This window comes from Megalops cyprinoides, chromosome 8, assembly GCF_013368585.1.
Source record: "Megalops cyprinoides isolate fMegCyp1 chromosome 8, fMegCyp1.pri, whole genome shotgun sequence".
NCBI classification, from domain to species: domain Eukaryota; kingdom Metazoa; phylum Chordata; class Actinopteri; order Elopiformes; family Megalopidae; genus Megalops; species Megalops cyprinoides.
The window spans coordinates 28447972-28473850 of NC_050590.1; the positions used below are offsets into that span (position 1 = coordinate 28447972).

General features: G+C 39.6%; 1 protein-coding gene across 3 annotated transcripts in view; it reads left to right on the forward strand.

The window, feature by feature from the left end:
* Nucleotides 1-25879, forward strand: part of LOC118781744 (myotubularin-related protein 13-like) — a 113653-nt gene that overhangs the window by 14096 nt on the left and 73678 nt on the right. For all 3 annotated transcript variants that reach the window (XM_036534773.1, XM_036534771.1, XM_036534772.1), the window contains exon 2: nucleotides 5359-5444. In XM_036534773.1, the coding sequence (XP_036390666.1) occupies nucleotides 5359-5444 (86 nt within the window). The remainder of the gene's footprint in view (nucleotides 1-5358; nucleotides 5445-25879) is intronic.

Genomic DNA, 25879 nt, shown 5'->3' on the forward strand with positions numbered 1-25879 from the left:
AATAATATTCCTGTAAGATCATGTTCAAATGGAGTGCTAAAAGATGGTACTGTGAATTTATCTTGTAATTCTTGCCCATTGCTAAAATATGCAACCAAATGGCTCTTAGCAGCAGAAGTGATTTTGAAATTCGTGAAGTTTTTCAGTGATTGCAGTAATTTTGATGTGCCTTTTCCAGTCTTGACCCTACTACCCTTTCACTGCTCACCAGTTTCCTGGGAAAGGAATACACACTAGGGTTGCAAGGGAACAAAGGATTTAGCCATATGAACTAATGTTGATGAGCAGATCTGGAATATCTGTCTTTGATGTCTTAACTTGAACAAATACCTGAATTTAAATGTTTAATCTTGTTCGGATATTTAGATAGATGCCGTTTGTGGCTCCACAGAGCTGGACCTCTGATTGTCAGCATTTGGACAAATATCTCTCTGCATACTGATCATTCTGCATTGATACAGCCTGATAATGTAAAGCATCCGAAGTACTTCTGTGAGGAAGTAAAATCAGGGAAAGAACTTGGTTGGACATACCTTGCAGTCGCAAATTGACCTTGTAAACTCAACTGACCTGTGAGCTTGTCAGTGGAGCAGTTTCTTTGGGATACATTTTCTAATACTGATTGCCTTTTTTGCCCAGAGCATTCATAACAGACTCTAAGATTTACCTGTCTTGTTCATTGACAAATGTAAGCTGTAAACTGAACATTTTTTAGAGAACAGCCCCACGTGTCCTTTGAATGAAAAGCTGTGTTCATATGAATGAAAAGTGGTGAACAGGTTGTTTAAGTAAGGGCTCATGTTTGTTCCTCTTCCTTTCCACTGATTTTGAGAGGAAAAACTTTGTATCAAATCTAAATGTTTTTCAGAGTTTCCCAAGGGTGTCCAAGAAGATTATTGTTGTCACAGAGTTTGGCTCTGAAATTGTGAAGCATTGTGAGAGCTGGACAAAGTGATTTAATGTGTTTAAGCTACTGTGGTAAATTTCTGAGCCACAACTCTCTACCAGCGCTGAACATTTGAAAAGTGTAGTGTGTCACAGGAACAGCGGTATTGTAAAAACAAATGCGCTATCACTGTGACCTGTCAGAGACCGCATGATTGAGGGCTTTGAATTAGGCATAAATTTCACCGGGCCAAATGATATATGACAATTTGCATGTTGGAACACTTCTTGCAAGATGCTGTTTTTGGTCTCTCAAAAAAGGAATTCTTTTCAGTTCCACAATTTTTTTCCCCTGTAGTACATTTCCAGTTCACCAATTAAGCATGCTTTTGACACAGCTTTTGAAAGACCTTTCATTTTGAGGGATTCTTTTTTTCCCCTCAGTTGCCTGTGTAAATGTATTCTGCACAGTTGTAATTTATGAAGATAGATTTTTTTTTTTTTAAATTTGCTTTTGGCTTGGGTGGAGGTGTAGAATGGAATGAGCTGTTAACTGATTTCTAATTTATATTCAGTGTACAGTTTATCCTCCAGACGAGGAATGCTTCAACTTCATTTTAATTTGCGGTCAAGTATGTTTTATTGGTTTTAATTAAATGTCTTCCTTTGGTGGTGCATTCTTGAATGTATGTAACCTCCTCATGGTTTTGGATCTTACTCTAGTTAAAATGATGTAATATCATGTCACTGTTCCTCTCTCAGCACTGTAAATGTGCCAACTACAGTTTTGTCACTATTTGTTTGCCTGACAAGGTGTAGGAATATCTGTTATATAATGCATGCCAGCAGAGGCGTCAGGAAGATTTTTACTCCTCCACAGTTAAATGATTCATGCCCTTCCTGACAGGAACATGGAAGCGAAGGGTGTTTTTGTTCGCTGTTCCTCTGCAAAGACATCCTACGTGTTATTAGTTTGTGAAAAGGTCTTTTACAAATGGATGGCCTTCCACTCTTGTAATCTGCTTTGTGTTAGTTGTTCAGAGTTTGTTCTTTGTGCATAATCTTTGACCAAGTTCTTTGCAAACATCTTGATTTAATTCCAGCTCTGTCATAAATTCATCTACTGTGACTGATTCCAGCTCAGCAGATGAATTTCAACTACCTTACACTGCTGGTTTATTTATTACAATCTAGACAATGTCTCATTTTGAATTCAGTTTAACCAATCCATGCCTCTTGTATAACGTTGCTTTCAGTGTTCCAATGAGCTCCTGATTGGGCCAAATGACCATTGTACTTTCTTGTTTTTATTCAGGCACACAACAAAAAAATCTCCCCAATGATATATTGTTATCCTCCGATGTTTCCTAAAACGATGTTGGTCTTTCTCCTAGGTTCAGTGATGTTTCAGTTCACATATCCTTATCTATATCTTATCATGTGCTCTTCTCATCTTTTGTAACATGTAGGGGTGCAACGAATAATCGACGTAGTCAACTAAAATCGATGACCAAATTAGTTGCCAACAAATTTAATTCTCGATTAGTTGGTGATGTCATCGCGTGTGTTTTTCGTGCTGACTCGGAATGCTCAGACATGTAGCTACGTTGCTTTACTGGAGTGAGCAATACAGATGGCAACACCGTCATGACCAAAGACCTCAAAAGTGTGGCAGCATTTCACTCTTAAAACTTTCGCACATAACTTATTTTTTATGCTATGTAGCGCGCGTATTACATGGTTCATTATGTTTCCATCAGTGTTATTAAGCTTCTCATAGTTTTCAGTTAGCATTTGCTATATTTTTAATGTTAAATCGCTATTTCCTCAAAGCCAAAATTAGCTAGAATTTTTTCAATCTAGTTTTCTAATGGCACGGTTTTAACATGTACGCACTAAACGGCTAATCATACCGGTGTGACCGTACACACGAAAGGGTTAACTCTGCCAAGAAGGTTGTGAAATGCAACTTTTGCAAACCTGACCTTGCCTGGCATGGGAGCACAACAGTTATGCTCGAGCATCTGTAGAGGTGGCACGCTGGCTCTCTGGATGATGAAGACTCGTCTTAAGTTAGTTAGCTAGCTAGCATAGCTAATGTTAATGTTAAAAGCCATGTTACTTTACGTTATTAGCTGTAACGTTTTCTATTTTGAAATACATTTTCTCTTGATCAATAAATTATTAATGACGTTGAACATACAGTGTAGCAGATAATAACCTATTATTCACAATGATCCCATTCATATTCCAAATGTGCTCTAACTTGACAATGTTAAACCACAGCCCGTCTGCTATTTAGAAATTCTGTTTAAACGTTGCATCGTTGTCATGGCGACATTTATGGCTGGAGATAGTGATGCTGCCAAGTGCACAAGTTTAGAGAACACCTGAGAATTTGATACTTTTTAAATACCAACAGATTTCTACAAGTCGTGTCTTTGCTATGTGGGTTGCATTCAAATGAGTTATGGATTTGTTGGATCTCGTAATGGATGGCTTTCTTCAAAGGAAGCAGACTTGTACTATCCAGCAAGCAACTTCCCTCACTGAATTAGTCCTAGTAACCATTCATTAAAAGACGTATTTTTTAACGAAGTTCTCATCTTTATTGTCATTATTGTTAGTTAGCATATGCCTAAAACAACCTCAAGCTAAATTTAAAAGCTGATAAATAAGAGCCATTGATTATTCGACTATCAAAATAGCCATTAGTTGCAGCCCTAGTAACATGTTTTCCTAAGAATACAGATTTGTCTTGGTTGTAAACAGTTTCTATATGATGACAGAATGTTGAGGAATGTAAGGGCGTAACAAAAGGAAAGGGGGAGCAAAAAACCACAGTCCTCATCCTCCTCCTCCTCCTCTTCCATCTTCTCTTCTGACATCTTCCTCTCATCAATCTTCATCTTCATTCTCATTCTCTGTCTACTTATCCTCTTCTCCTCACCTTCTCCTCCTCCTCTGTCACCATTTCATCTTATTTTTCTTCATCTTTATCTTAAGCCTGCTCATCTTCCTCCTCATCAGTCAGAATGAATGAAGTCAAATGTCAAATGAAGTCAAATTTCACTGCACCTTGTCTCTTTTCATGCTGAGAACCTCACATTTTTACCTATTGCTAGGGTGAACGTACTAACAAATTGTTAGTACCCATTTCCTCTTTAGATTGATTTCTTTTTTGTTTTTGTTTTTTTTGGAATTCTTCTATTAATGTAGATGAGCCTACATTTCTCATAAAGAGTCAGTGCAGTAACTCCCTGCTGGGAGCTTGTTGCTTGCTTTCTATCTGAATGAATAACCCCAGCATATGTACATTACTGGGAATCAGTGTGCCAGATATACTGCAGGCAGATGCAAGTGCTCAGTTTAATGGTATCATTTTTTAAGTATCTTGCATTCTTTTGCTTTATCCTTGGTAAAGGTGTCATGGCCAGAGGTGGTGACCCCAGGACCAGCACCCTTACTGCTTGATAGGGGAATATGACACCTCCTGTCCAGTAATGAAGGCACCATCACTGCCCTGTACTCTTAATCACATGGGGTCCTCCTGGGGTCTCTCTGGAAGAGTCTAGAACCTGCTGTTACAGAAGTGCAACTCAGCTTCCATTTCCATTTGACTTGTAAGGTGAAACCAAACCAAACAAGGTGTTTTAATTGAAGCTGGAAAGCGTCTGGAAGCTTATCACAGAGGAAGAATGTTAGGCTTCATTTTGCCAGTAATGAATGCACAAATATGAGTCGTACTGATTCAGAATCTGGAATTATGATCACACTGTTGAAAAAAGTGTCTTGGGGTTGTCCTTATGTGCCCTTTTGTATTGTAGTTCTACTTTTAAAATTGTATGTCTCAGGAACATCTCACTCAGTTTGGGTGGGCATAAATGTGATCCCCAAGCCCCTGGATGAGTATAGTTTTCTGTACAAAATGACTGGGGTTTGCAGTAAGGTTGGGTTAAGTGATCCTTGATCAGGCAGTTGTCTTTTGCTTTTATTGTGTTCAGGAGTATTGGGTAGCCAAGCCATAGTCTGTGAGATTCACAAGTGGCAGAAAGCTACTGTTTCTTATTTTTTGGGAGAGCACAGGTTTGTAAACAGCTTTGCAAATTTGTCAAAAAATACAAAGAGATTTTAGTAGGTTAACAACCTCTTCAAGCAGCTGGCCTTGCTGTTGTTTTGAGCCTATGCAATTACTGCAGTGGCTGTCTTAAGGAATACATTTAAAATAAATGACATGTTCTTCAGGAATGAATATGAGCAGTTTTGGCAGGTGGTCCTGCTTGCCAATATGAGATGGTATGCACATCATTACTCATGAGACGTGCAGTGGGCAGAATGTGTCAAAGCTGTCCTCTCACCCAAGGCCTTGTGATTCATGTTTGACCTATTATTTCTGATCCCTCATGCTTCCTGTGTTTGTGTGTGTCTCAGGAGATTCCATACTAATCTGGTGTGTTTGCTGTCTGCCTCCAGGATCAGGAGAAGGATGCGGGAAGATCATCCAGCGTTTCCCGGACAAGGACTGGGACGGCACACCATTTCCCCAGGGAGTAGAGATGGTGAGCAAGCGTTCTCTAGCCCTCCTCTCCACAACTAGAGATTCGTGCAGAAATGTGCTGAATTAGCTGAATTAGCACCAGCACAGGGCACTGAAACAGATGTTCCTAACGCTCCTGCATGTGGCAATAAAAATGAGCTGCAGATGATGGGGCTGTAGCATCTAAAATGAAAAGAGATGTGGTCCAGCTGTTTATAGAGGGCATGGCTCGGTCCCGAGATTCAGCATCCTAGGAGGATAGCCCTTTAGTCACTTATGGATTCATCAATGCCATCTATATGACTTTCTCATGGATGATCAGTTCACTGATTGCTTTGGTGATGTCAGTTACTTTGTCTGTGGATGAGCATACCTTATCTGTGTATGCTGGGAAGTGAATATTTGGCATTGATGTGACCGGTCATTTTAGTTCCTAAGCAAACTGTGCAATTAGGTGAGCATTTGAGGAGGTGAAGACCACAAAACTAAGCAGAACCACATGTGAAACTCTAATACTGCAGTACATCTCGTTCTACATACTTTCACACATCCTATGCAAATTGCTTCCATATCTGAATTTAATTTGGAATATCAAATATGAAAAAACTGGCTTCAGTGCCTGTATCAGTGCCACTATGTTTGGGTTTGATTTGGCTTCGAAGGGTCTGCTTTATTCAAACTTTATTGAGCCTGATGGGGTTGTTTGTGTAATTAAAACAATCTCTTCCCTTGTGTGAGTTGTTAATGAAAAATGTGGTGCATTATATTGCCAAACTCTCTGATTTAACTCTTGATGACTATAGGATTTGTGGTTTTTGTCTGGACAAATCCAACATGTTGTGTTGTTTGTGTACTCCTTAGAGGCATAATATTTTCCAAAATATGACAACACTGTAAAATCCCAAGCTTTTTTGAAGAGATATGCTGGCAATCTAAGGAATTTGCATTATTATGCAATTGTGTAAACATCTGCATTTTGGCTAGGTTTTCTGACCTTTTTGGCCATTTTATGATGTGCATTTTTTTTTTTTAAAACGGTAAAAAAAGTATTGGTGAAAGTAATCTGGTTGTAAATATGGTGATCCTCAGTAGTTTACATTGTCGTGCTCAGTCAGTGATATATGTGAAATCATTTTCTGTTGTTCATTGATGCATACTTTTCCTAATTTGTATTGCCAACTGATGCTTTGTACAAATGCATAAGAGGTCGCTCTGTTCTTCCTTTGCTAACACATTTTAGAGGTTAACTTAAGTCTGTTGTAGAATGATGCCTTTTCATATGAGGCTTATAGTCTTTAGGAAAAAGACAATGTGCCCGGAAAATTTTGTCACTAAAACTGAAGTACAAGTTTTTAAAAATTCCTATGGACTGAATGATGTCATGGATAATTCTGCCAAAAGAAAAGCCAGGAAGGAGCACTAAACGCAGAGAATGACTGCTCATGGTAACAGATCTTTTCCCGGTGTGATATCATCTGTGTTTACCAACAAAGCCACTTGAAACAGCTTCCATTTTTTTTGGATCTGTCAAATGGCTTTACCTAGCTCCCTTTGTGGTTCTCATTCTCTGCATTGAACTGAAAAAGTATCTGTGCTTTGAAGTGTAGCATCACGTCTGCATGACTTGGGCCTGTGGCTGTTTAGGCCTGCACTGGCCCCATGTAAACGTGGATGGTCTGTTGGGCCATATGGTTCAAGTGTGACAGCTTACAGTGCCCATCAGCCAGTGTTGGATCTAGACACGGCCAGGTGATCACAGCTTGTTAGGGTTGGCATTAAAAAATGAAAATGATTCTCTAGCACATCAGGTAAGTATGGGATTCCCGAGACCACTGTATCAGCACATCTGACTGGAAAACAGAATTGAAATTTTCTGTTGACACAAAATTTATGTTGTAGGCTAATAATTATTTTACAATTAAATAATACTATTTGGTAAGGCATTTACTTTACAAAAGGGATTACTGAAACATTGTTTCATATTACCCGGAATACCTCGTTTTCCTTTGGAGTGTGCAGCAGATATTGGCATTTCCTGTGTGCTGAAAAATGCATAATGGTTGTTTATCTGACACTTTGTGTAAACCTTGCACTCCTCTCCTAATTGGGGAATTCCTGTAAGCCTCCTTTTTGTAGGGAAGCAGCCATCCTGCGTGCACTGGTCTTATCTGTCTGTCTCAGGCTTGGTGACACAAGGGGCATTGTCTAATCTCTCCCTCTCACCCCCTCTGGGGAGATCAGTGGGTCCCAGACTCCTGACAGATGAGGTCAAATACCATCCCACACAAACCACCCCCCACTGATGACCAAATATTTGCTGCTCTGAGTCTGCACAGAATGCTGGTTATAAATCCCCAGGGCACCAGTAGCAGTGAACCTGGAGCAGCGCCCGAAGGTCAGGCCCATTCCTCAGTTAGTTCAGGCTCTGTTTGTTTGTTTGTTTATTCGATTTGATTTACGACTGGGTCCGGAATACTGCTGTTCTGAAACCGTGTTGAGAACTAAATGCAGTAAAGTGACTGAGCTAGCTCTCTGTCTTTTTGTTGGTGTTGTCTCCTTGAGCTTGTCCAGTTTCTCAAAAGATTATAATGATTTCAACCAGCAATTATGTGCCAGTCCTCATGGATAGATTTACTTTGCAGCTTGCATCCAGTGCAATGATGAATAATGGCTTGTGTTGGTGTTGTTAGTATTGGAATAACAAGTCAAGTGTAATCCTTGCTGATTGGCACACAAAGCCCAGGCTGCCTGTTGGGTTTGGGCTGGGAGCCTTCAGTGTGAAATCATTCAGAAATAATGGAAACATTTTCTTAATAATGACTATGGCCCTGTACTCCATGACAAAATAACACTTTGCAGGTGTACATTATATACTTGATGACAAAATCCAGACTGAAAATCACTTTCTAATAGTGTATGGGTTTTCCCCTCACTGAATTAAAGTACAGTCGTATGGTGTAGCTCATTCATACTATTCTTTCAAATGGATTGGTAATGCTGCAAGGACCCATTCACCCAATGAAGCTCATATGTTAGTAGGTAATATTGGCAGCTTATCATGTCATTTGAAATCCTGGCCTTTCTGTTCTGATTTCAGCCAGAGATACAAAGATGAGACAAATCATTGGGTTCATTTTGGCGGCATTTATTCATAGGATGGTCTTCCAAGGCCTGAGTCTGATACAGACTCACAGAGGCTCTTCAGGCTCTCACCGGCATGACTCTGAGCTATGCTGGATTAACTCTCCTTCCAAACCTCTCTTTCCCTCTTGGCCTTGGTGCAGGTATTGTCAGTAGAGACTTATTACAGCCTGCCTCGTCAGTAATTTATTCCTTGGGCCAGATACATTGTCTGCAGTGATGTATACCAGATCTCATGGCAGGTGCAGAAACCTGTGGAGGTAATCTTGTTACATAATTTGGATATAGTGTGCCCCATTAAAAGAGGCAGGTGTGCAATGGGAAAGGTACTGGTCTTAATTTTTAAATCTGTAACTGTCAAGTGCAACATTTAACCAGAAAGATCTGTTTTTAATATACACACTGGCACTTCATTGCTCCAGTGAATCAGTGACAATATTAGCATTAGGTTTGTCCATTATGGAAGAATGGTTAGGAAAACAGTAAATTCACTATAGCCCCTTTCCTTTTGACCACAAAGAGCTAAGGTTGTACTACACAGTGAACTACATGAAATCTTTGTTTTTTTTTGAGAAGCAGTGTCCATGAACAGTGCATATGCCCCATAGAAAAAAAAAACTTATCGATTGAGCTCTACTTCTATAGTTATGTCTTTTGTTTTTTTGTTTAAATTCAGATAGAAAGTCTATGGAGTTGTGTATAGTTTCATTGGAGCCGTCCCAGGCTCATGGAGTTTAATTGCAAGGGCCATGAAAAGCAGACACAAGCCGCACATGGAGCAGAAATAAATCGGCCGAGGGTGAGAGATGAGGCACGTGCCATTCTCTGTGAGTCATCTGCACCGTCAGTGGTCATGGTGTCACCCATGTTACAATGAGTTACACTGCAGAGGGACGTGAGTCTGTTATAATTCAACACCCCTCCCTGCTCTGTCTCTGAAGGGCAAGGCATGACAACAACAGCTCATCATCCCGCAGGCATCCACAAAGGGGGGGGTGTTTAAATATAGACTGGTTTGTTCATTTGGCCAAACGCACCACTGTCAGCATTTACGCTTTCCCAAAGCCTTGAAGCATATCCCCCACATTCTAGTATTCTCAGAGTGTATTTATTTATGAGCCTCACCCAGATGGAATATCTCTTGTTGATTTATGAAATCCTGGTGCTACAGGCATCTCTATGTGTCAGAACCTTGTAAACTAGCCTTGGACTTGGAGTGGACATAGTGCTGGTTAAATGCACATGTTGAACACATGTATCGGCTGTTTACTTAGCCAACATGGCCTTCATGCAATAGCAAATACTGTGGTTGTTTTCCAAATGGAAAGGCTTTTGTTGGCTTCATCTGCCAACCAGGACAGTTAGTGAATTGAGCTGATCAGGTATCCTCAACAGGTGCTCTGGTTTCCACCAAAACGTTTTAGGCCCTGTTCACACCTGGTATTAACATGCATCTTGGGTGATCCAATCACAAGTGGACAGCTCTAAATACATCTGTTCACACCTGGCATTAAAATGCGTCCCCACATGCGCCTCGAGTGACCACTTGTGATCAGATCTCACTTCCCCACTCTATATGCAAATAAACATGTACATCATTTCCGTTTGCAAATATAAGTTTACGCATCATTTAAAGGTCTGCTTGAACGAATCTTGTTATTACTGTCATTATGAAATAATGCGTGTTGTATCTGTAAATGAAAACCTAGTTGACTAGCAAGCTAGATTCTGTTCATCACTGAAATTAAATACCCTTAACTCAGCCGCAGCAGATCTTTTGTTAAATTCTGTTTATCGTTGGAAAAAGCAGAAACGCTAGATTAGAACATTTTGAACTTCACCGTATTTTTCTGGCACCTTGCCGGTATGGTTGAATTAAATAGCCTAAGCAAGATATTATGTTTCTAAAGTTTTAGTCTTATGTTATTCACTGCAATGAAAATGTTTCATAATGTAGTTTAATATCAAAGGGTGTTTGCTGGTTTGCTAGTGTTGTGAATACATCTATAAATTACTTTTCTAAAACTGAAGCGCGCTTGTTATGGAAGAAGGGACATTCTAAAACGGTTAACGTGAAAGGGCTTAACGTGGTTTAATGTTCTAAAACAGCGATCAATGATCACCAAATTTCTCTCGGATATCTCTTGTCATAAACACTTCCACCTGTCAAAAAATCAAAACCGAAATCCTATGAGTATAGACGCTTTTTTGATAGGAGATAGTGTTTATGACACGTGAGATGTCCGAAAAATTTGGTGATCATTGTTTTGGGACATTAAGCCACGTTAAGCTTTTTCCTTATAATGGGCGTCAATGGAGAGGAAAACGCATATCGTGAGATAACGACCATACTCCTAGGATTTCGGTTTTGATTTTTTGACAGGAGTAAGTGTTTCTGACAAGAGATGTCAGAGAAATTTGGTGATGATTGATCGCAGTTTTGGAACATTAAGCCACGTTAAGCGTTTTAGAATGTCCTCTTGATATTCATGATATTATAAGTCTTGATTCCCACAATAGTCTAACATTTATTTGTAGAACTACAACACTTCACGTGTTATTCATAATACCATTTTTCCATGTAATATATTGCATTACACGTTTGGGGTTTGGAAGGTAGCTTGCGAACTCTAGTTGTTGTTGTTGTTGTTGCCTGTTATCGCACTGTGAAACCCTTTCGCACATAACTTATTTTTCATGCTATGTAGCGCACATGGTTTGTTATGTTTTCATTAGCGTTATTTAGCTTCTCATAGTTTTCAGTTAGCATTTGCCATATTTTTTAACATTAAATCGGTGTTACCTCAAAGGTAAAATTAGCTAGAATTTTTCCAATCTCGTGTTCTAATCGCACCGGTTTTAGCTTACACGCTAAACAGTTAATCACACCGGTGGCACACGAATGAGTACATACTTCCGCTTAATAAGAGGACGTCAGTTAAGTAGGCGGTCCTTCAATGTGGCCTAGGACGCATTTGCGTTCACACTGCTAAAACAATGTGGCTGTATGCGGCCCATACCACCTCCAAATATGGTCTGAGAGATCGGATCTCAATGCATCCTAAATGCGTCTTTGGTGCGTGCACACCTGTACTTAGCACTGTCCACTTGTGATTGGATCACCCAAAACGCATGTTAATGCCAGGTGTGAACAAGGCCTTAGGTGTGAGGTGAAAAAGCCTTTTGCCTGACCAGCATAATTTAACTTGAGTGTGATGACAAATAGATAAAGGATTACCAGGAGAGACATGAGCCATTTTCACATATGAACTTCAGACAATATCCGGAGGTCCGCACATCAGGTCTGCACATTGTCCGGAGTTGCCCTTTCACACGTAGCACACAACAGGAGCTTGTCCGTGTCAGACGCGTTCTCACTTACTGGAAATACTCTGGTTTGGTTTTGAGGGGTGGCGCCTGGGTAGAGCGTGCAGAGCCATTTTCACATATGAACTCCAGACAAAGTGCGGAGAATCAGGTCCGCAACTTGGCCGGAATTGCCCTCTCACATATGTAGCACACAACAGGAGATTGTCCGTGACAGACGCGTTCTCACCTACAGGAAATAGAATTGCATTCTCACGAGTGAAAAGTATTGACAAGATGACCTACAGTATTCTAGAGTTGAAGTATTTTTAGTTTTTTTCTTTTCAATGTCTTAACTTTCGGTGGTACGGGTACATAATGTGGCACAGAGGAGGAGAAGGCGAACATAGCTATTATACTTTTGGGTAGCCTATAAAAAAATCACACATAGCCATCCAAATGGTGCTACTGGTACACATAATTTATTATTAATTATACATTTATTATAACAATAAGGTAAGTTTTTGTTGTTTGCTATGTAATGTTAGGTCACCAGTTCACCTATCTCACTATACCTATCACTATTACTTAGCTACAGCTTAGCTAGCTACTAACCAGATAATAAACTACTAACCAACGTTATTAGTTATCGTAAGAGACAAGTTTTGGCAGTATAGCTATAGCTAACTATCTCTTTAACGATCATTGGACTCAAAATAGGATGTATTTGGATGTATCCACAATGTCAATGAAAGAGCCCTCTCGCTTGCTGTGGATTCTCCGGAACATGACCTGCTCTATTCACACATGGACTCAATTTGACATTAGACGGACTTTGTACTATGGAGCTGGCAGAGTGAAGTCCGTCTCATGTCCAGTCTGACTGATTCGGACGTTTGTTTTCTCATATACAGCTCCTCCGGGTAATGGCTAGATAAGTTCCAGCTTTCAGTGCATGTCTGAAAGGGGCTATGGATCAGAAACATTTTAAAAGTCAAACACCAGATCATAGCTGTTTGTTCCTCTCCAACCACAGAGAATCTTTGTTTCCATCACAACAGATAGATTTCTGATTAAGCCCAGAACTGTGGTGTTTAGCCTTACAAAATGATTTTATTACCAAAATTTTAAGTTAATATTTATTTCTGAGAATAAGGTTTTTCATTTTAAGAGTTAATAAAGTTTGGTTTGAAGTTATTTGTTGCTGCTTTGATTTTGTGTTTTGTATTTGTATATGTTTATATGCAACAGCCGTTTATGTATTGAGTTGGTACATCCAACTAAAAACTTTCCCTGGGGTCCATTTTCCAATATTTAATGGGATATTTTCAGGCAGGCTCAAATAATTTCCACGTTGAGTTAATTGTATATGTTATACTGTAGTTGTAATATAGAATAATGACTATAGTTTTTTCACCACAATTGAAGTTGAAGTGACACTATATAAAAAAATGTATCAGGAGATGAAATGCTTTTACGTCTTCAGCATGGATCAGCACACACTGGTAAAAAGTAAAGTGACAAAGATTCCAGCTTTGTACTTTTAATGAAGATACCAACATAGTGTTTAACATACCAATCAGTTATTTTGCATGCTGGTTCCATTCTTCTTGATTTGTAAATCATTATTTGCACATTTTCACTGTGTTGCAGAAAAACACTAACGCAAGCAAATTCATTGTTTAACGCCATCTGTTGTCAGCAAAGCCATTAGGACAGAGCACAAAAAGCATCTTGTGGTCGCGACAGCCCCCCAACAAACAGAGTAACCACAGACGAAGCATGCACAGAAAAAAATATTTACTACTTGAGATCGAAAATGTGTTTTAAGTCTTTGAGCAACTTTAAACTACACAGAAGTGAGCCAGCTCATTCCACTTGGCGTGTCTACATGCCACCAGTGAGCAAGTGATCAGTCCATTCCGTGGATCACTTTTCAGCATACTGAAAGTGCTCTTGTTCCTTCATCTTTTTGCTTCAGCACATGTTCCCCATGTGTGGCTATATTAATGGGTTTGCAGGGGCCTTGTGTTGTATAGTTAATTCCTGATAACTGCATATTGATGTTAAGGATGGTTGTGATGTTGTGATGCTCTACTAGTGTTTAAAGTGGATCCAGCTGTGTCCTGTGCAATAATGGAAATCATGCAATTATCTGATTTTAAGTTATGGGGTTGGATTGTATCAAAAAATTCTTTAAAGAGGTTAAAAGAAGTTATGTTGGTGGTGTTTGTGATGCTGGACAGCAATGGAGGTCAACATTGTAACCCCTCTTCCCATAAGTTGAAAATGAACGTGAAGCTGCAATCAGTACTAATGGAGGTGTAAGCAGGACCAACGCCCCATTGCACATAGCAACTTTTCCCTTGTATTTCATCAGGATTGGTGAAAGGATTATGCATAAAACATTTCACGTGAATCAGTCTAATGGTTGAAGACTTTGGTGAGCTTATTTACATCCGTAAATTAATATTGCTCATTTCTCATGGTGTCAAATTTAAAATGGTGGAACAAACAATTATACACAGGTATGGCCAAAAAGTTACCTTGTAATGACGGGCATATTTGTAGATAGTAATTTACAAACCACAACTTCTAAAGGCTAATTTCAGATCGAAAATTCATTATTATCACCATACTACAAGTCATCAGTTCAGAAGTCACTCAGCACCATAGGTGATTGGCCCCAGTTCTCTGAGCTGCTGTGGGAACTGAATGGTGGATCTCCCTGTTAGTTATGACTCAATAGATATAAGAAAACCCATACCCAAAAAAACTATAAATATGCAGACCAGTGGGGAGAGACTATACAGGTGAATGGAGGTTGTACACTGTTTCTCTCCAAATGATGTTTTTACATGTGCATCTCAACAGAAGACCTTCAGAGGCAATGAACTGATAGATGAGAAAAGTCTTTGGAGTAAAAGAATGTGTGACTTCGTTTCGAGAATTGACTTTTGAACTTACTGATGAAGTAGACAGGACGCTCTGCAGGAAAAAGAACATGTCTCACTTCCAGGGGCAGTCAAAAAAGCAATGAGAAAATGAAAGCAACAGAAAGACCTCATCCAGAGGATTTGTTGGTGGGATTAGCCTGAGGTAAGACCAGGATTCTCTGTACATTCTGTTATTGTTCATCTTCAGGTTCAAAATATTCCAGCTGAGAAAAACAGGCAGAACTGGTATGTTGTAAACATGCAAGAAAAAACCATATAATGAAAAAAAGCCTTAGAAAACTATAAATAGTCACTTCTTTTTAGGAGAATGAACTCGTTCCAGGAATGGTGGATCCCTGGAGTAGAGTTAAGAATACGTAAATCATCAGGGTAATGGGCCAGGGAATGGGTCTGCTGAAAGACCGTCAGGCCATTACTCTACGGTGACCTGTAAATAAATGGCCCAACTGTCTGTGGTTCCGTTTTGCTTTAAATTGGGCCCCTTAGAGATACAACTGTGGCATCGAACACCTGGCTCCCACTGGCCGTCAGCCGAACTTCCGTCACACATTAGCTTTCAGCTCCTCCGAGTACAGGCAGCAGAGTGTGAATAAATCCATCTGTAAATCTGTGCAGTAGTTTGTGTAAAATAGTTTGTTGAAATAGTTCTGGACATAACTGCTTGCTGTCATGAAGTCTGTTTTGATCCATGTCCATAACAAGACTGTTGATTGAACTTGTGGGGAAAAAAACAACTGTCCAAAGAAGGCGCCATGCCATTGTGCATTTGGGACATTAGAAAAAAAAACTTCCTAAGGTTGCTTCACCATTAGCAAATATTGTGTTTGGAATGGATTTATGATAATGCACAAGAAAAATATTAGGCCAGCACTCACTTCCTGAGGTAATAGAGTCTGGTTTGAAGACTATTCTTGTCTTCAGAGTACAAGAAGAATGAGACTAATATGGTTCAATATTTTGTGATGGGTATTCCTGGTATGAATTTTTTCTGTTTGTTCTGGAATCCACAACTTCCTGCAGGCACTATTTCCTGTGATATTTGAATTTATCATCACCATTGAAGATAAACATGTGCCACATAAATTAAAATTGTATGTTTGGAGCTCCTTTGATGTTCATTAGCCAAGTTTCCAAACATGCTAATTTAATATGGACCAGCCCTCTACAGTAAAATCTTAAGATGGCAATGTTTTATTTACACACACATTCAACAAGATGCATCATGGCATAAGCATATAGGAGTGATACTTACATATAATGATTTTACATTTGTTTGCCTTTGACAAAATATGGTTATCAGGAAACACAGAAAAACAGTCATAACTGTGTGAATACCTAAATGTTTTGGTGTACATAGTTAAATAAATGTCTTCAGTATAGAATACATTTAAATTTTACATTTGACAAATAAAATCAAATGTTTAGCACTGTAAGATGATTTTTCAGATACTGTATACTGTAACTACAGTGTAGTTTAATATCCCTATCCTCTGTACTCTTTGTTCCTCCTTATTTGTTCTTCTGATCTTCTTTACACACTCGGTCATACTGTTGACAATAGCGTGCTATCACAAGAAGGTGAAGGATTTTAATGGGGGAAAATGGCGGTGGAAATAAATAAAGAGAGTTTATTTCTTTAAGAGTTCTCCAACATAATAGCAGAAATGGATTGTGCTGTGGTTTGGGATTGTGGTCTGGCATTGGTTAAATATGGTTTAAGGAAACTTTGCTGTACGAGCACAGCAGTTGATTTCCCTGTCTTGTAAATGTAAAACATTGTAGCCAGAGACCCATCATGTTTCCCTCAAGGACAGTACTGAATGCATCCATGAAATCTGTAAGAAAAAAGTTTATATGTTTGAAAATGAAAATGTGTTACCTTTTGCAGTCCTGTATGTTTCGCATACACTAGGTCATTGGTTCTTTCTTAGCCAAAACACTTCAATGAGATGGCAGAGAAATTCTCATTTAAAACATTTAAGGAAGCACAACATCTGACACAGATTAAAGGCATTTCATGATGATAATAAGTAACCATGTTGTCACTCTTGAATGCCTGAAACAATTACTGCAGTTACGTTTTGACAAATAAAGTGTATTACGTATATTGGCAATGTTATTGGCTTGTTGAAATTCACATGCTAAATGACTGTAAGATGAATTTATGTAGCAGTTTTGGAAAGCCACGAGTACTTGATGAGCCTTAGTATTGTATGGTGGTGCACAGTGATGATGGTAATTCATAAACTCTGGTTGATGGCTTTGAAGGCTCTGGCTTTATGACCCAAATAAGTCTGAGACCCACTTTCAGCCCTGAAATTTAGGCCTTAGATACTTGACACTTAGACATTGTTATTATTTTGTCAACCTTTTTGTTGACATAAAAAAGCCATGGTGAAAATTAAGAAATGATTAAATCATAAATCCTTAAATTAAAAAATATGATTTTAACGTTAGAGGACAAAACTCAGAACCGGCTTCCTAGCACATAATCCATCTCTTCATCGTGATTGGTCATTTGTTACGTGTACGTGTACGTGTTTATTTGCATATAGAGCGGGGAAGTGAGATCCGATCACAGGCGGTCACTCAAGACGCATTCTAATGCCAGGTGTGAACTGACATGCTTAGAGCTGTCCACTTGTGATCAGATCACCCAGGACACATGTTAATTCCAGATGTGAACATGGCCTTAGCGTAAGAATCATTGTACTAGATAACATGAGAATGTCCCCGAATAGTCATGTCAGTGTCTCCCATAATTCACTGTAGTCCAATTAAGCGTACCAGCAGTGATGCAGTAATGTAAACAATGATGTGAATGTCACTCCCAGAATGTTTGGCTTTATAGTACTTAAGGCACTGTCAGACAATGGAACTCTGTTCAGTGCTATAGTATGCAGGCTGTCAGAAAGGGTTCATCTCAGTCTACGGTCTGTCATGGGTCCAGAATTGGCATGTTCTGTTGATCTTATTGACTGCTTTAACATCTAAGATAAGCTCTCAGTCAGAAACTTCAGTGGATGTATTGCAAGAGGTACCAAGTGGGTGTTTTGGTTTCTGTTATTTTTTCTTGCTCAGTCAGGGGTTCAGAAAGACTTGTTCTGTTGTATTTGTCACTGAAAAGTTCTGAAAAGAAAATTAAAATGGATTTTTGAGAAAACCAAAGGAAAGTGTTAAATCACTTATGGGCCATTGACTTAGAGTGTGTTTGATGCATCCAACATTCAACTCATCACTCTTTTTTTCCTGAAAACTTTGAGGCCCAGTTAGATAAATGATAACTCTCAGGTGAGCTGCCAGCACAACAGGCCTGTATGTTCTTCAAGGTTCGTTATTTTTCAGGCGTTTTGATTATTTTGACTTGTGGTTAGCAATAAAAGGAGTGAAATCAGGCTCCATTCTTTGTTTGTCCATTGTTTTTCCCAAGTTCCCTGTGAGAAAGGAAAGTGAAGAATAGATGTGCATTGTGTGGGTCTATAGATTTAATGGTACATGCTGTTTTCTACAGCAGCTCTCTCCATGATTTTTAAGAGATGGGGATGCATCACAACATGCAGGTCTGACCAGACCCTCCGTGGAGACTGTTACCGTGTCTTGAGAATTCAGCACTCCTCAAGTGAGGCACAGGCATTGCAGCATGGGTAATATTTGGTCAGGTGTAAAGGTTGTGAACTCTCATGCTGTAATATCAGCACAACCTACCCCCCTGGGGCAGCTGCCATGACTGATTTTGCTGTACATAAATGCACTTTTAAACCCCCCCCCCCTCAAGAAACAAGCAAAGCATTTCATTTCAGTATTACCAGAAATATGACAAATTATGCCACATCATTTTTCATTCCTGTTATTAAGTACAATCAGCAGTATAATTTGGGAGTCTTTCAAACCATGAATGCAGTGCATAAAAATGTTTTTTTCCAACAGCAAAAGAATTTTAGTTTTAAAGAAGAAGTATATAGTTTTATAAGAATTATATTTGTAGATGATTTACAGTTGGACCAAATATATAGTCTGTTTATTGTGAGCAAATTGTTTGTTGCATGTTATTTTTAGACAGTTTCATCCCAAATTGTGTGAGGACAGGGTCAATATGTTCTTTTGAATGTAGTCCCACATTGTCTTTAAACAAGGATTTGATTGATTCTGTCAGTTAGCAAAACAGATCTTGCTCACTGAGTGCTTGAACTTGGCTGTTTAAGCACCTTTGACTATGTACAAATGAAAGTGTCTTGATTGATTCCTTACATATGTCTTCCTGTTATGTTGTGTGGAAGCAGCATGCCAAACAGAATGTTTTCTTCTAATGAATGTGCTTTAAATGACAATTGGGAAACCTGAATAAGGAGGAATGTTTATGGTGTTTTTTTACGTACAGAGAGCAATTTTTGCTGTTGATAACAATGTTAAACAAGTATTTACTTTATCTCTTTCTGTTTTCAAAGTATACCTGCTGTGTAGACTGGGACATATTAGTAATTGTGCCTGAATTGTTTTAGTGACAAATTGATTGCAATATTATCTTTGTATACCTGATAGATATATTACAAGGCCCTGTGTGTTAAAATGAATGAGCTTGACCTCACTTGACCAGGAAATGGTTAACATTTGTGTCACCCCTTTTGTCTGGCAGTCTGGCTTCTTGAACTCTTCCTTTTTGTGCTGAATCCCCATTGTAATATGGAATGTGGGATGTACTTCCAGGCGGGATGCGACAGTTATTTCAAAAATTCATAAATAGGTGCGGAGCTGGCCGTGGGGTGCTTGGGAGCAGAGGATCCGGCCCATGTTCTGGAAGGTCACTTTAGATGTGGTTGTGAAAGACACTCTTGGCAGGGAGATGATGCATGATCTCAGCAGCATCATCTCCCATCCTTCACCGAAGACCAGTGGATGGTGGTGGCTTCACTGCGCTGTGACCAGAGCTAACATGTCTCCCAGCACATCGGTCCTGGAATGTTTGTAAAACAGAACAAGACAGAAAGCTAAACCATAGCAAAGCATTCCAGCCTCCAAGACGCCTTTCATGTTGGGGAGAGTAGACTGGTGCAAGAGTACTCCGCAAAACCAAGAAGACTCCAAAAGGCTGAGGAAGCCAAGCCATGAAAGCCATTATGAGGTCATCTGGAATCCTGATGGCAACAGATCCCGCTCGCTGTGGTTCCACTGACCGGCATTATCCCTCTGCAGAAAGGACCCTTGCCTTACTCTTTTCACAGTTGCAAGTGACTCATTGACCCAAGGTGAATGCTTGATCAGGGTTAAGATAATGTGCTAATGTGCCTTTTCTTAAATCCCACTTAATGGTTTCATCAGGACAGTCAACCAGTCCCAGTAACAGCTGCCTGCCCTGCTCATGGCTTGATCTGTGGGTGGCCTTGAGGAGATGTCCTGGGCTGATGTATGCAGGGGTGCTAAAGTTGGGTACCCATTGGGGTCCATCACACCAGCCTCAGTCTTCACAGCAGCAGTGGGAAATGTAAGGAGGTCTGTCCTGCCCATATCGCCAGACAGACATTCATAGACATGCACTTGTATTATTGACATAAACCGCTGTCCAGCACTAATGCACTTGCAGTCTTGCAGGTGACCGATGTTGCTCCAAATAAGTAGAGCTGGACCCGAATATTCGACTATTCAGATATTCGTTCATTAGGTATGTATTCGGTTTTCATTTTTGGGATTCGGATATTTAGTTATTGTTGTTGTTGTTTGTTTTTTGTTGCTAAATTTAGTCTATCAATAAAGGCAAACTGCAAAATACATTTTTTCTGCACATTCTTGTACTATATTTATACTTTTTAATTGCACTATTAAAATGTGGAAATATATACCATCTCAGGTTGGGCGCCTGCCATCCCCCTCACTCATAGCAGTGAACATCATGGTGAGACCATTTTTAAATATTGCGGCTCCGTCAGCAGAGACAGCGATGGGAAAAGTAGCCAGTGATCGCCTAGTTCCTACTTTGGGGCTCAAATAGAGGACATAATGGTTTCAACCGACCCCTAGCTAAGTTTGTCACCCTGGGAGGATGCTAGCTGCAGTGATGCCATGCATCTCTCTGCTTCCAGTGGGGTGTGAGACCATTTTTAAATACCGCAGCTCCGTAAGCAGTGACGGCGATGAGTGTATAGGATGGGTTAAATGCAGAGGACAAATTTCATTTCCATGTGAGTACTGAGACATGACAATAAAGAAATTATAAATAAATATAAATCTTATAAATATAAATCTCAAATCTTAAATTTGTTGGAGCTAGTATGCTGTTTCTGCCCTTCTGTTTCACAGCCCTTTGTTAGGTGTTGTCTCAGATTCGCAGCCTGTTATTATGAGCATTTATGTAGGTCTGTGATAAGAAAAATTGTCACAAGCTGTTATTATGTCACAAAAAGTGCATAGATAGGACCTCGTTAAACCAAACCCCTCGGGATTGCAAACATGGGTAAAACACACCAAACTTGTTGGAAAATGTTTTTATTAACAAAAAAAGACAGGACAGCCGTACAAATAAGTGTTGTGAACAGAAAAAGCAAAAAAGAAAAAAGAGGAATGTGATCTGAGTAAAGGAGATTAGGATTTGTAGATGGATCTGCAAGAGACTGGTGTGTACAGTAAATGTATTCATCCATTCTATTCAAGTTATGTCTCAGGGGAGATGTCACATATTTCTTTCTGAGATGTTTTGTGAAACAACTTCCAAAAATCTCCATTCATATTAAAATTAGAAAGGAAAACAATCTTTTAATTTGCAGGCTCTGTGATTGGTCTGATTAATCACGTTTTGCTCCAGCGGTTTCTGATGAAAATCCTGTGTTTCCAGTATTAATTAGAGGCCACACATGCTAATGTGGCGTGTTGACTATGAATTTTTCTGTTGTGGCAGTGGTTGCGTTTCCTGTCCTGTTTTGGGGGGGCTGTTTTTCCCTTGATTAATACCAGGTTAATGACCCCCCACAAACCAGAGAGCCAGCAGAAATATGCCAAGCATCTTAAACTGATGCAGCTTTCCCCAAATGTGATCCGCACATTCTCACTGCACAATATAGGACGACCTCGTTTTCCAAACCACTAGGGCGCATAAGAATCTTTAGTCTCATGAGAAGGTTAAAAGAGGGAAAATATGTGGTTTATTGCATGTTATATTTAAGAGGTCTGCTTTCCTGAGTGCAGATATCCCCCTGTTTCCCCCCATCCAAAAGATCCTGCAATAGGATTCCATCTGGAAGATCTGGACATCATTTTCATTATTGGACAGAGACACTTACTTTGGGAGATTTTATCTGTCCTTCCTCTAATAACTAAATAAAGAGTAGTCATGGAACTAGAGCCTGATGCCTTTGTGGTCCAAGAAGATAGAAGTGTTATGTTAAAAATAAGCGTTGTATTGAAAACATGTTTTATCCATGTTTGAACATAAAAGAGATTTTAATGGTTAAGTGATATGAAGTGCCTGCAGTTTAATTTCAGCAGCAACAAGAGAGATACTGCACAGGACAAGACAGCAATCAGTTCTGGCTGTTTTTGAGTTATTCTAGGGAGCAACTTGTCTGTAAGTTCCTAATGACAACTGTAATTACACTAATGTCAATGACACTGACATAATTGTAGCTGGTCATTATTACCATTGTTCTTTGGTGCAATGTAAGACTGATTATACTGTATTCCTACCCGCTGTGTCTCCAGTTTGCCTAAATGAGAAAGCAGATATATGTGCAAGAAAAAGTTTGATCGTGTTCTTAGCACTGTGAAACACTGGATTGTGACCAAGGCATAAAGATTGTGTTGCTATAATAGGCAATCCCAATAGTCCTAGTTTGAGAGCAGGAGCAGACAAAACATGGCAGATTAAAGAGCTGGAGGTCTGGGCAACACCACAAAAAACATGTTATTTCCTGTAGTTTGTTTGTTTGTGTGTGTGTGTGTGTGTGTGTGTGTGTGTGTGTGTGTGTGTGTGAGAAGGCTGCAAAGGAGAAATTGAATCACAAAGGCCACTTGCCACCAGCTTAACTGAATCTAAAAAAGAAAGCGGGGAAAGTAGCATTAGCATGTTTCAGATGTGGTAGGAGACGGAGAGTAACCTGGGGAGAGGGACATGCTGGGATAAGTGGACATTTGAAGAGTTACTTCAGAATAGCCCATAATCTTCCTACTCCTACCTCTGTCTCACTGTTCAGTCAGATGCCACAGTGAGGAACACTGGAAACAGTGGTGATTTCCATGGAAATAATGATTATTATCATTAACATGTATACTTCATCGGGGAAATTTTGGCAGGATATATACTTACTCTGACTCATTAATCAGGATGTCTGCATCACAGGGCATGCCAGTCTAATATTGGTACTTTGCCATATGCATGGTGCCCTGTAGTGGTTCCAGACTGACAAAGCATGAACCCATTTTGTTATGCCAGGGCTATGTAGAGCACCAGAGACAGGCTGCTGTTTCTCACAGACTACTTTTGGTGAAAGGGACTTGAGTCAGGGCAGTTGCTGTGGACTGGGGTGACAGCAGGGCCCCTCAGACAGATCAGATGGCTAATTAATGACAGCTTTGCCAGTGAGATGTGTGCCTGCAGAGAAGAGTTACCAGAGTCCTTGTCAGTAGAAGTCAAATCTAATCAAACTCATCAGTAAGAAGTGATGGAGCAGACTCTGTTTATGTTGTTGAATTGGTAGTGTTCCATTCTGCTGTCCTGTCTTTGACAACCTGGTGTGCCCGTGTGAGTACGGCTTTTTCAATCTTCACTAGAACGAGTACCTTAAGGAAACATTCATACGGAAAACAAAAGCCGAAGCACCCCTTCCCCCTGATGGTCCATTGTGTTTGGAGTGCGGGAAATTCCTCCAAACTTCTTGCATCAGAAACAAGACTCACTTGGTCCTTTAATCATGCCCCAGCATGAACATCAGCAAGGGACAGTCCTTATTAGTTTTGGATCAGCTCATTATGTGACACTCACATGATAACCTATTCCATCAACCAAATTCGTCTTTATTTCAGCATTTTCTGCCCAGTATCATTCTTGTGTTCATCAGGGTATTGGACAGCAACCCCAGCAAGCTATTAAGCAGTGGAAGTGCCCATTATATGGCCCGCTATGGCCACAGGAGGGAGACAGGAAGGGGACATCAAGAATTATTATTGGTCTGTGGTTCAGCATAATTTGTTTCACTTTGTTCTTAATCAAAAGCTCTACTTTACCCTTTAGAAAAGTTTTTTTTTGTAATTTGCAAAAAGGTGTAATTTCTATGGCGAAATATTTTGCGCCATACAGCCTTAAGTTTTTTTGATAAATGTTATGCAAGCTCCTGCCTCAGGTTTAGATTTTTTGTGTTTAAAAAAAACATACTGCTTAATCAGCGTCCAGCAACTTCCTCTCCCAAAATAGAGAGTTATATATGTGCCGAGCCCTTTAAATGTGAGGCTTAAATTTAGAAAAAAAAGAACAATAACAGCACTTTGGCATGCAGTTGCTGCCAAAGGGAAATTAAATGTTTAAACTCACTGCTACTTTTAATGCTAAGCTGGCAAGCACTACTGTGTGTGACAGTAGTGCATGTTATGCTCTCAGTTGTTTGTTACTCTGTCGTTATAATTGCAGTCAGAAAGAATTGCTCATGTGAAGGACAGGATATTAGGATACAATATATAAAACAATTTTTAATTTAATTTCAAACCAAGTCTCCTTAGCATTCATACTCCTGCTGCAATCCTGTGATTGCGTGTCCCAAGTGGTGCTTCTCACAGAACTCTTTCATAGGGATCTGCTCATGAACCTTGGCTGTAATTTGGTCCCAGTGGTTCCCTGTAGGTGTCAAGGCGGATGACTGATGGTCAGCTCATAACCTCTGTTCCCTGCTCCCAAAACCTTCATGCCTTCTCTCTGTAGGTACAGTGACAAGCACTATTACAGTGTTATTCTATGCCTCCTGAATTTTCCTTTAGCCTTCACTCATCTCAAGAGAGGTGTCAAATCATTTGAGCAGTTGCCTATTGGTGTGCTTTATAGCCTTTTCTCATATTTAGTTCTCTTTAGTTGAGGATTTTGTTGTATTTGCCTAGCATTGTTGTAGACCATGTCAGGGTCTGATGTTACAAGTTACGTCACCTGTGAAACTCAATCATATAAAACCATTGGAAACAGTACCACCATAGTTTTTTTTATCTTTTTAAATGGCCAGTCATAATGACATATTCTTTTTGAGAGTTTTGGAATTCTTTGAGGAATTACAGGCAGTTTATTGTGTCACACATTTAAACTTGGGACGACCCGGCATGCTTTGCTGGGGGAATTGACTGAATTTTGGGGGAAAAAAAACAACGATCATAACATGTTTTTCACATTAAAATACAAACAAATGGTGTTGACAAAACTTCTCCAGATGTCTTTGTCATGAAATGTTTTTTTGTTTTCAAAACTATTTCCTAAATGCTGAAAAACTGGATGTGGTGTATCACGCATAGAAGAAATCTAGCCAATATAACCAAAGCCCTGTCTTGAGCAGGAACAATAAATGACGGCTTCCTGTCGCAGGTAGCGGTGAGTTCTAGACATGGTCTCAGCCCACACTAGTCTGTCTGGACAACCAGTATCCTGAAATGGCACCGGGTTCTGCTAGCTGTTCCAGCAGCAGGTGGAGTATCAATAGAATCACACTTGCGTGTATAGGAGATAGGAGAAGAGTGACAAGAGAAGCAACCTGGTTTCATATCAAGTTACCGCTTCTAATCAGCTGAGTTGCCTCATTGCTAGCAATGGTATTTTCTCTTCATTCAAAAAAGTGGATCATAACACAAATAATGAAGAAGAACATACTTTAACCTAAATAAGGAAAATGAAAGACACTCAGCGGCTAGTTTTTAAATATTATTTTGTATTTTTATACACCACAGATTGAAGTATGTAAAGCTTACACAGAAGTGGTGAATTTGCTGTATGTTTTCAATTTGTGTTGAGTTTCTTAAAAAAAAAATAAAGAAATAAAAGATATACCACAACTATGTGCCACAATTGGGAAAAACACCCCCAAGGGACATTGAAAATGAG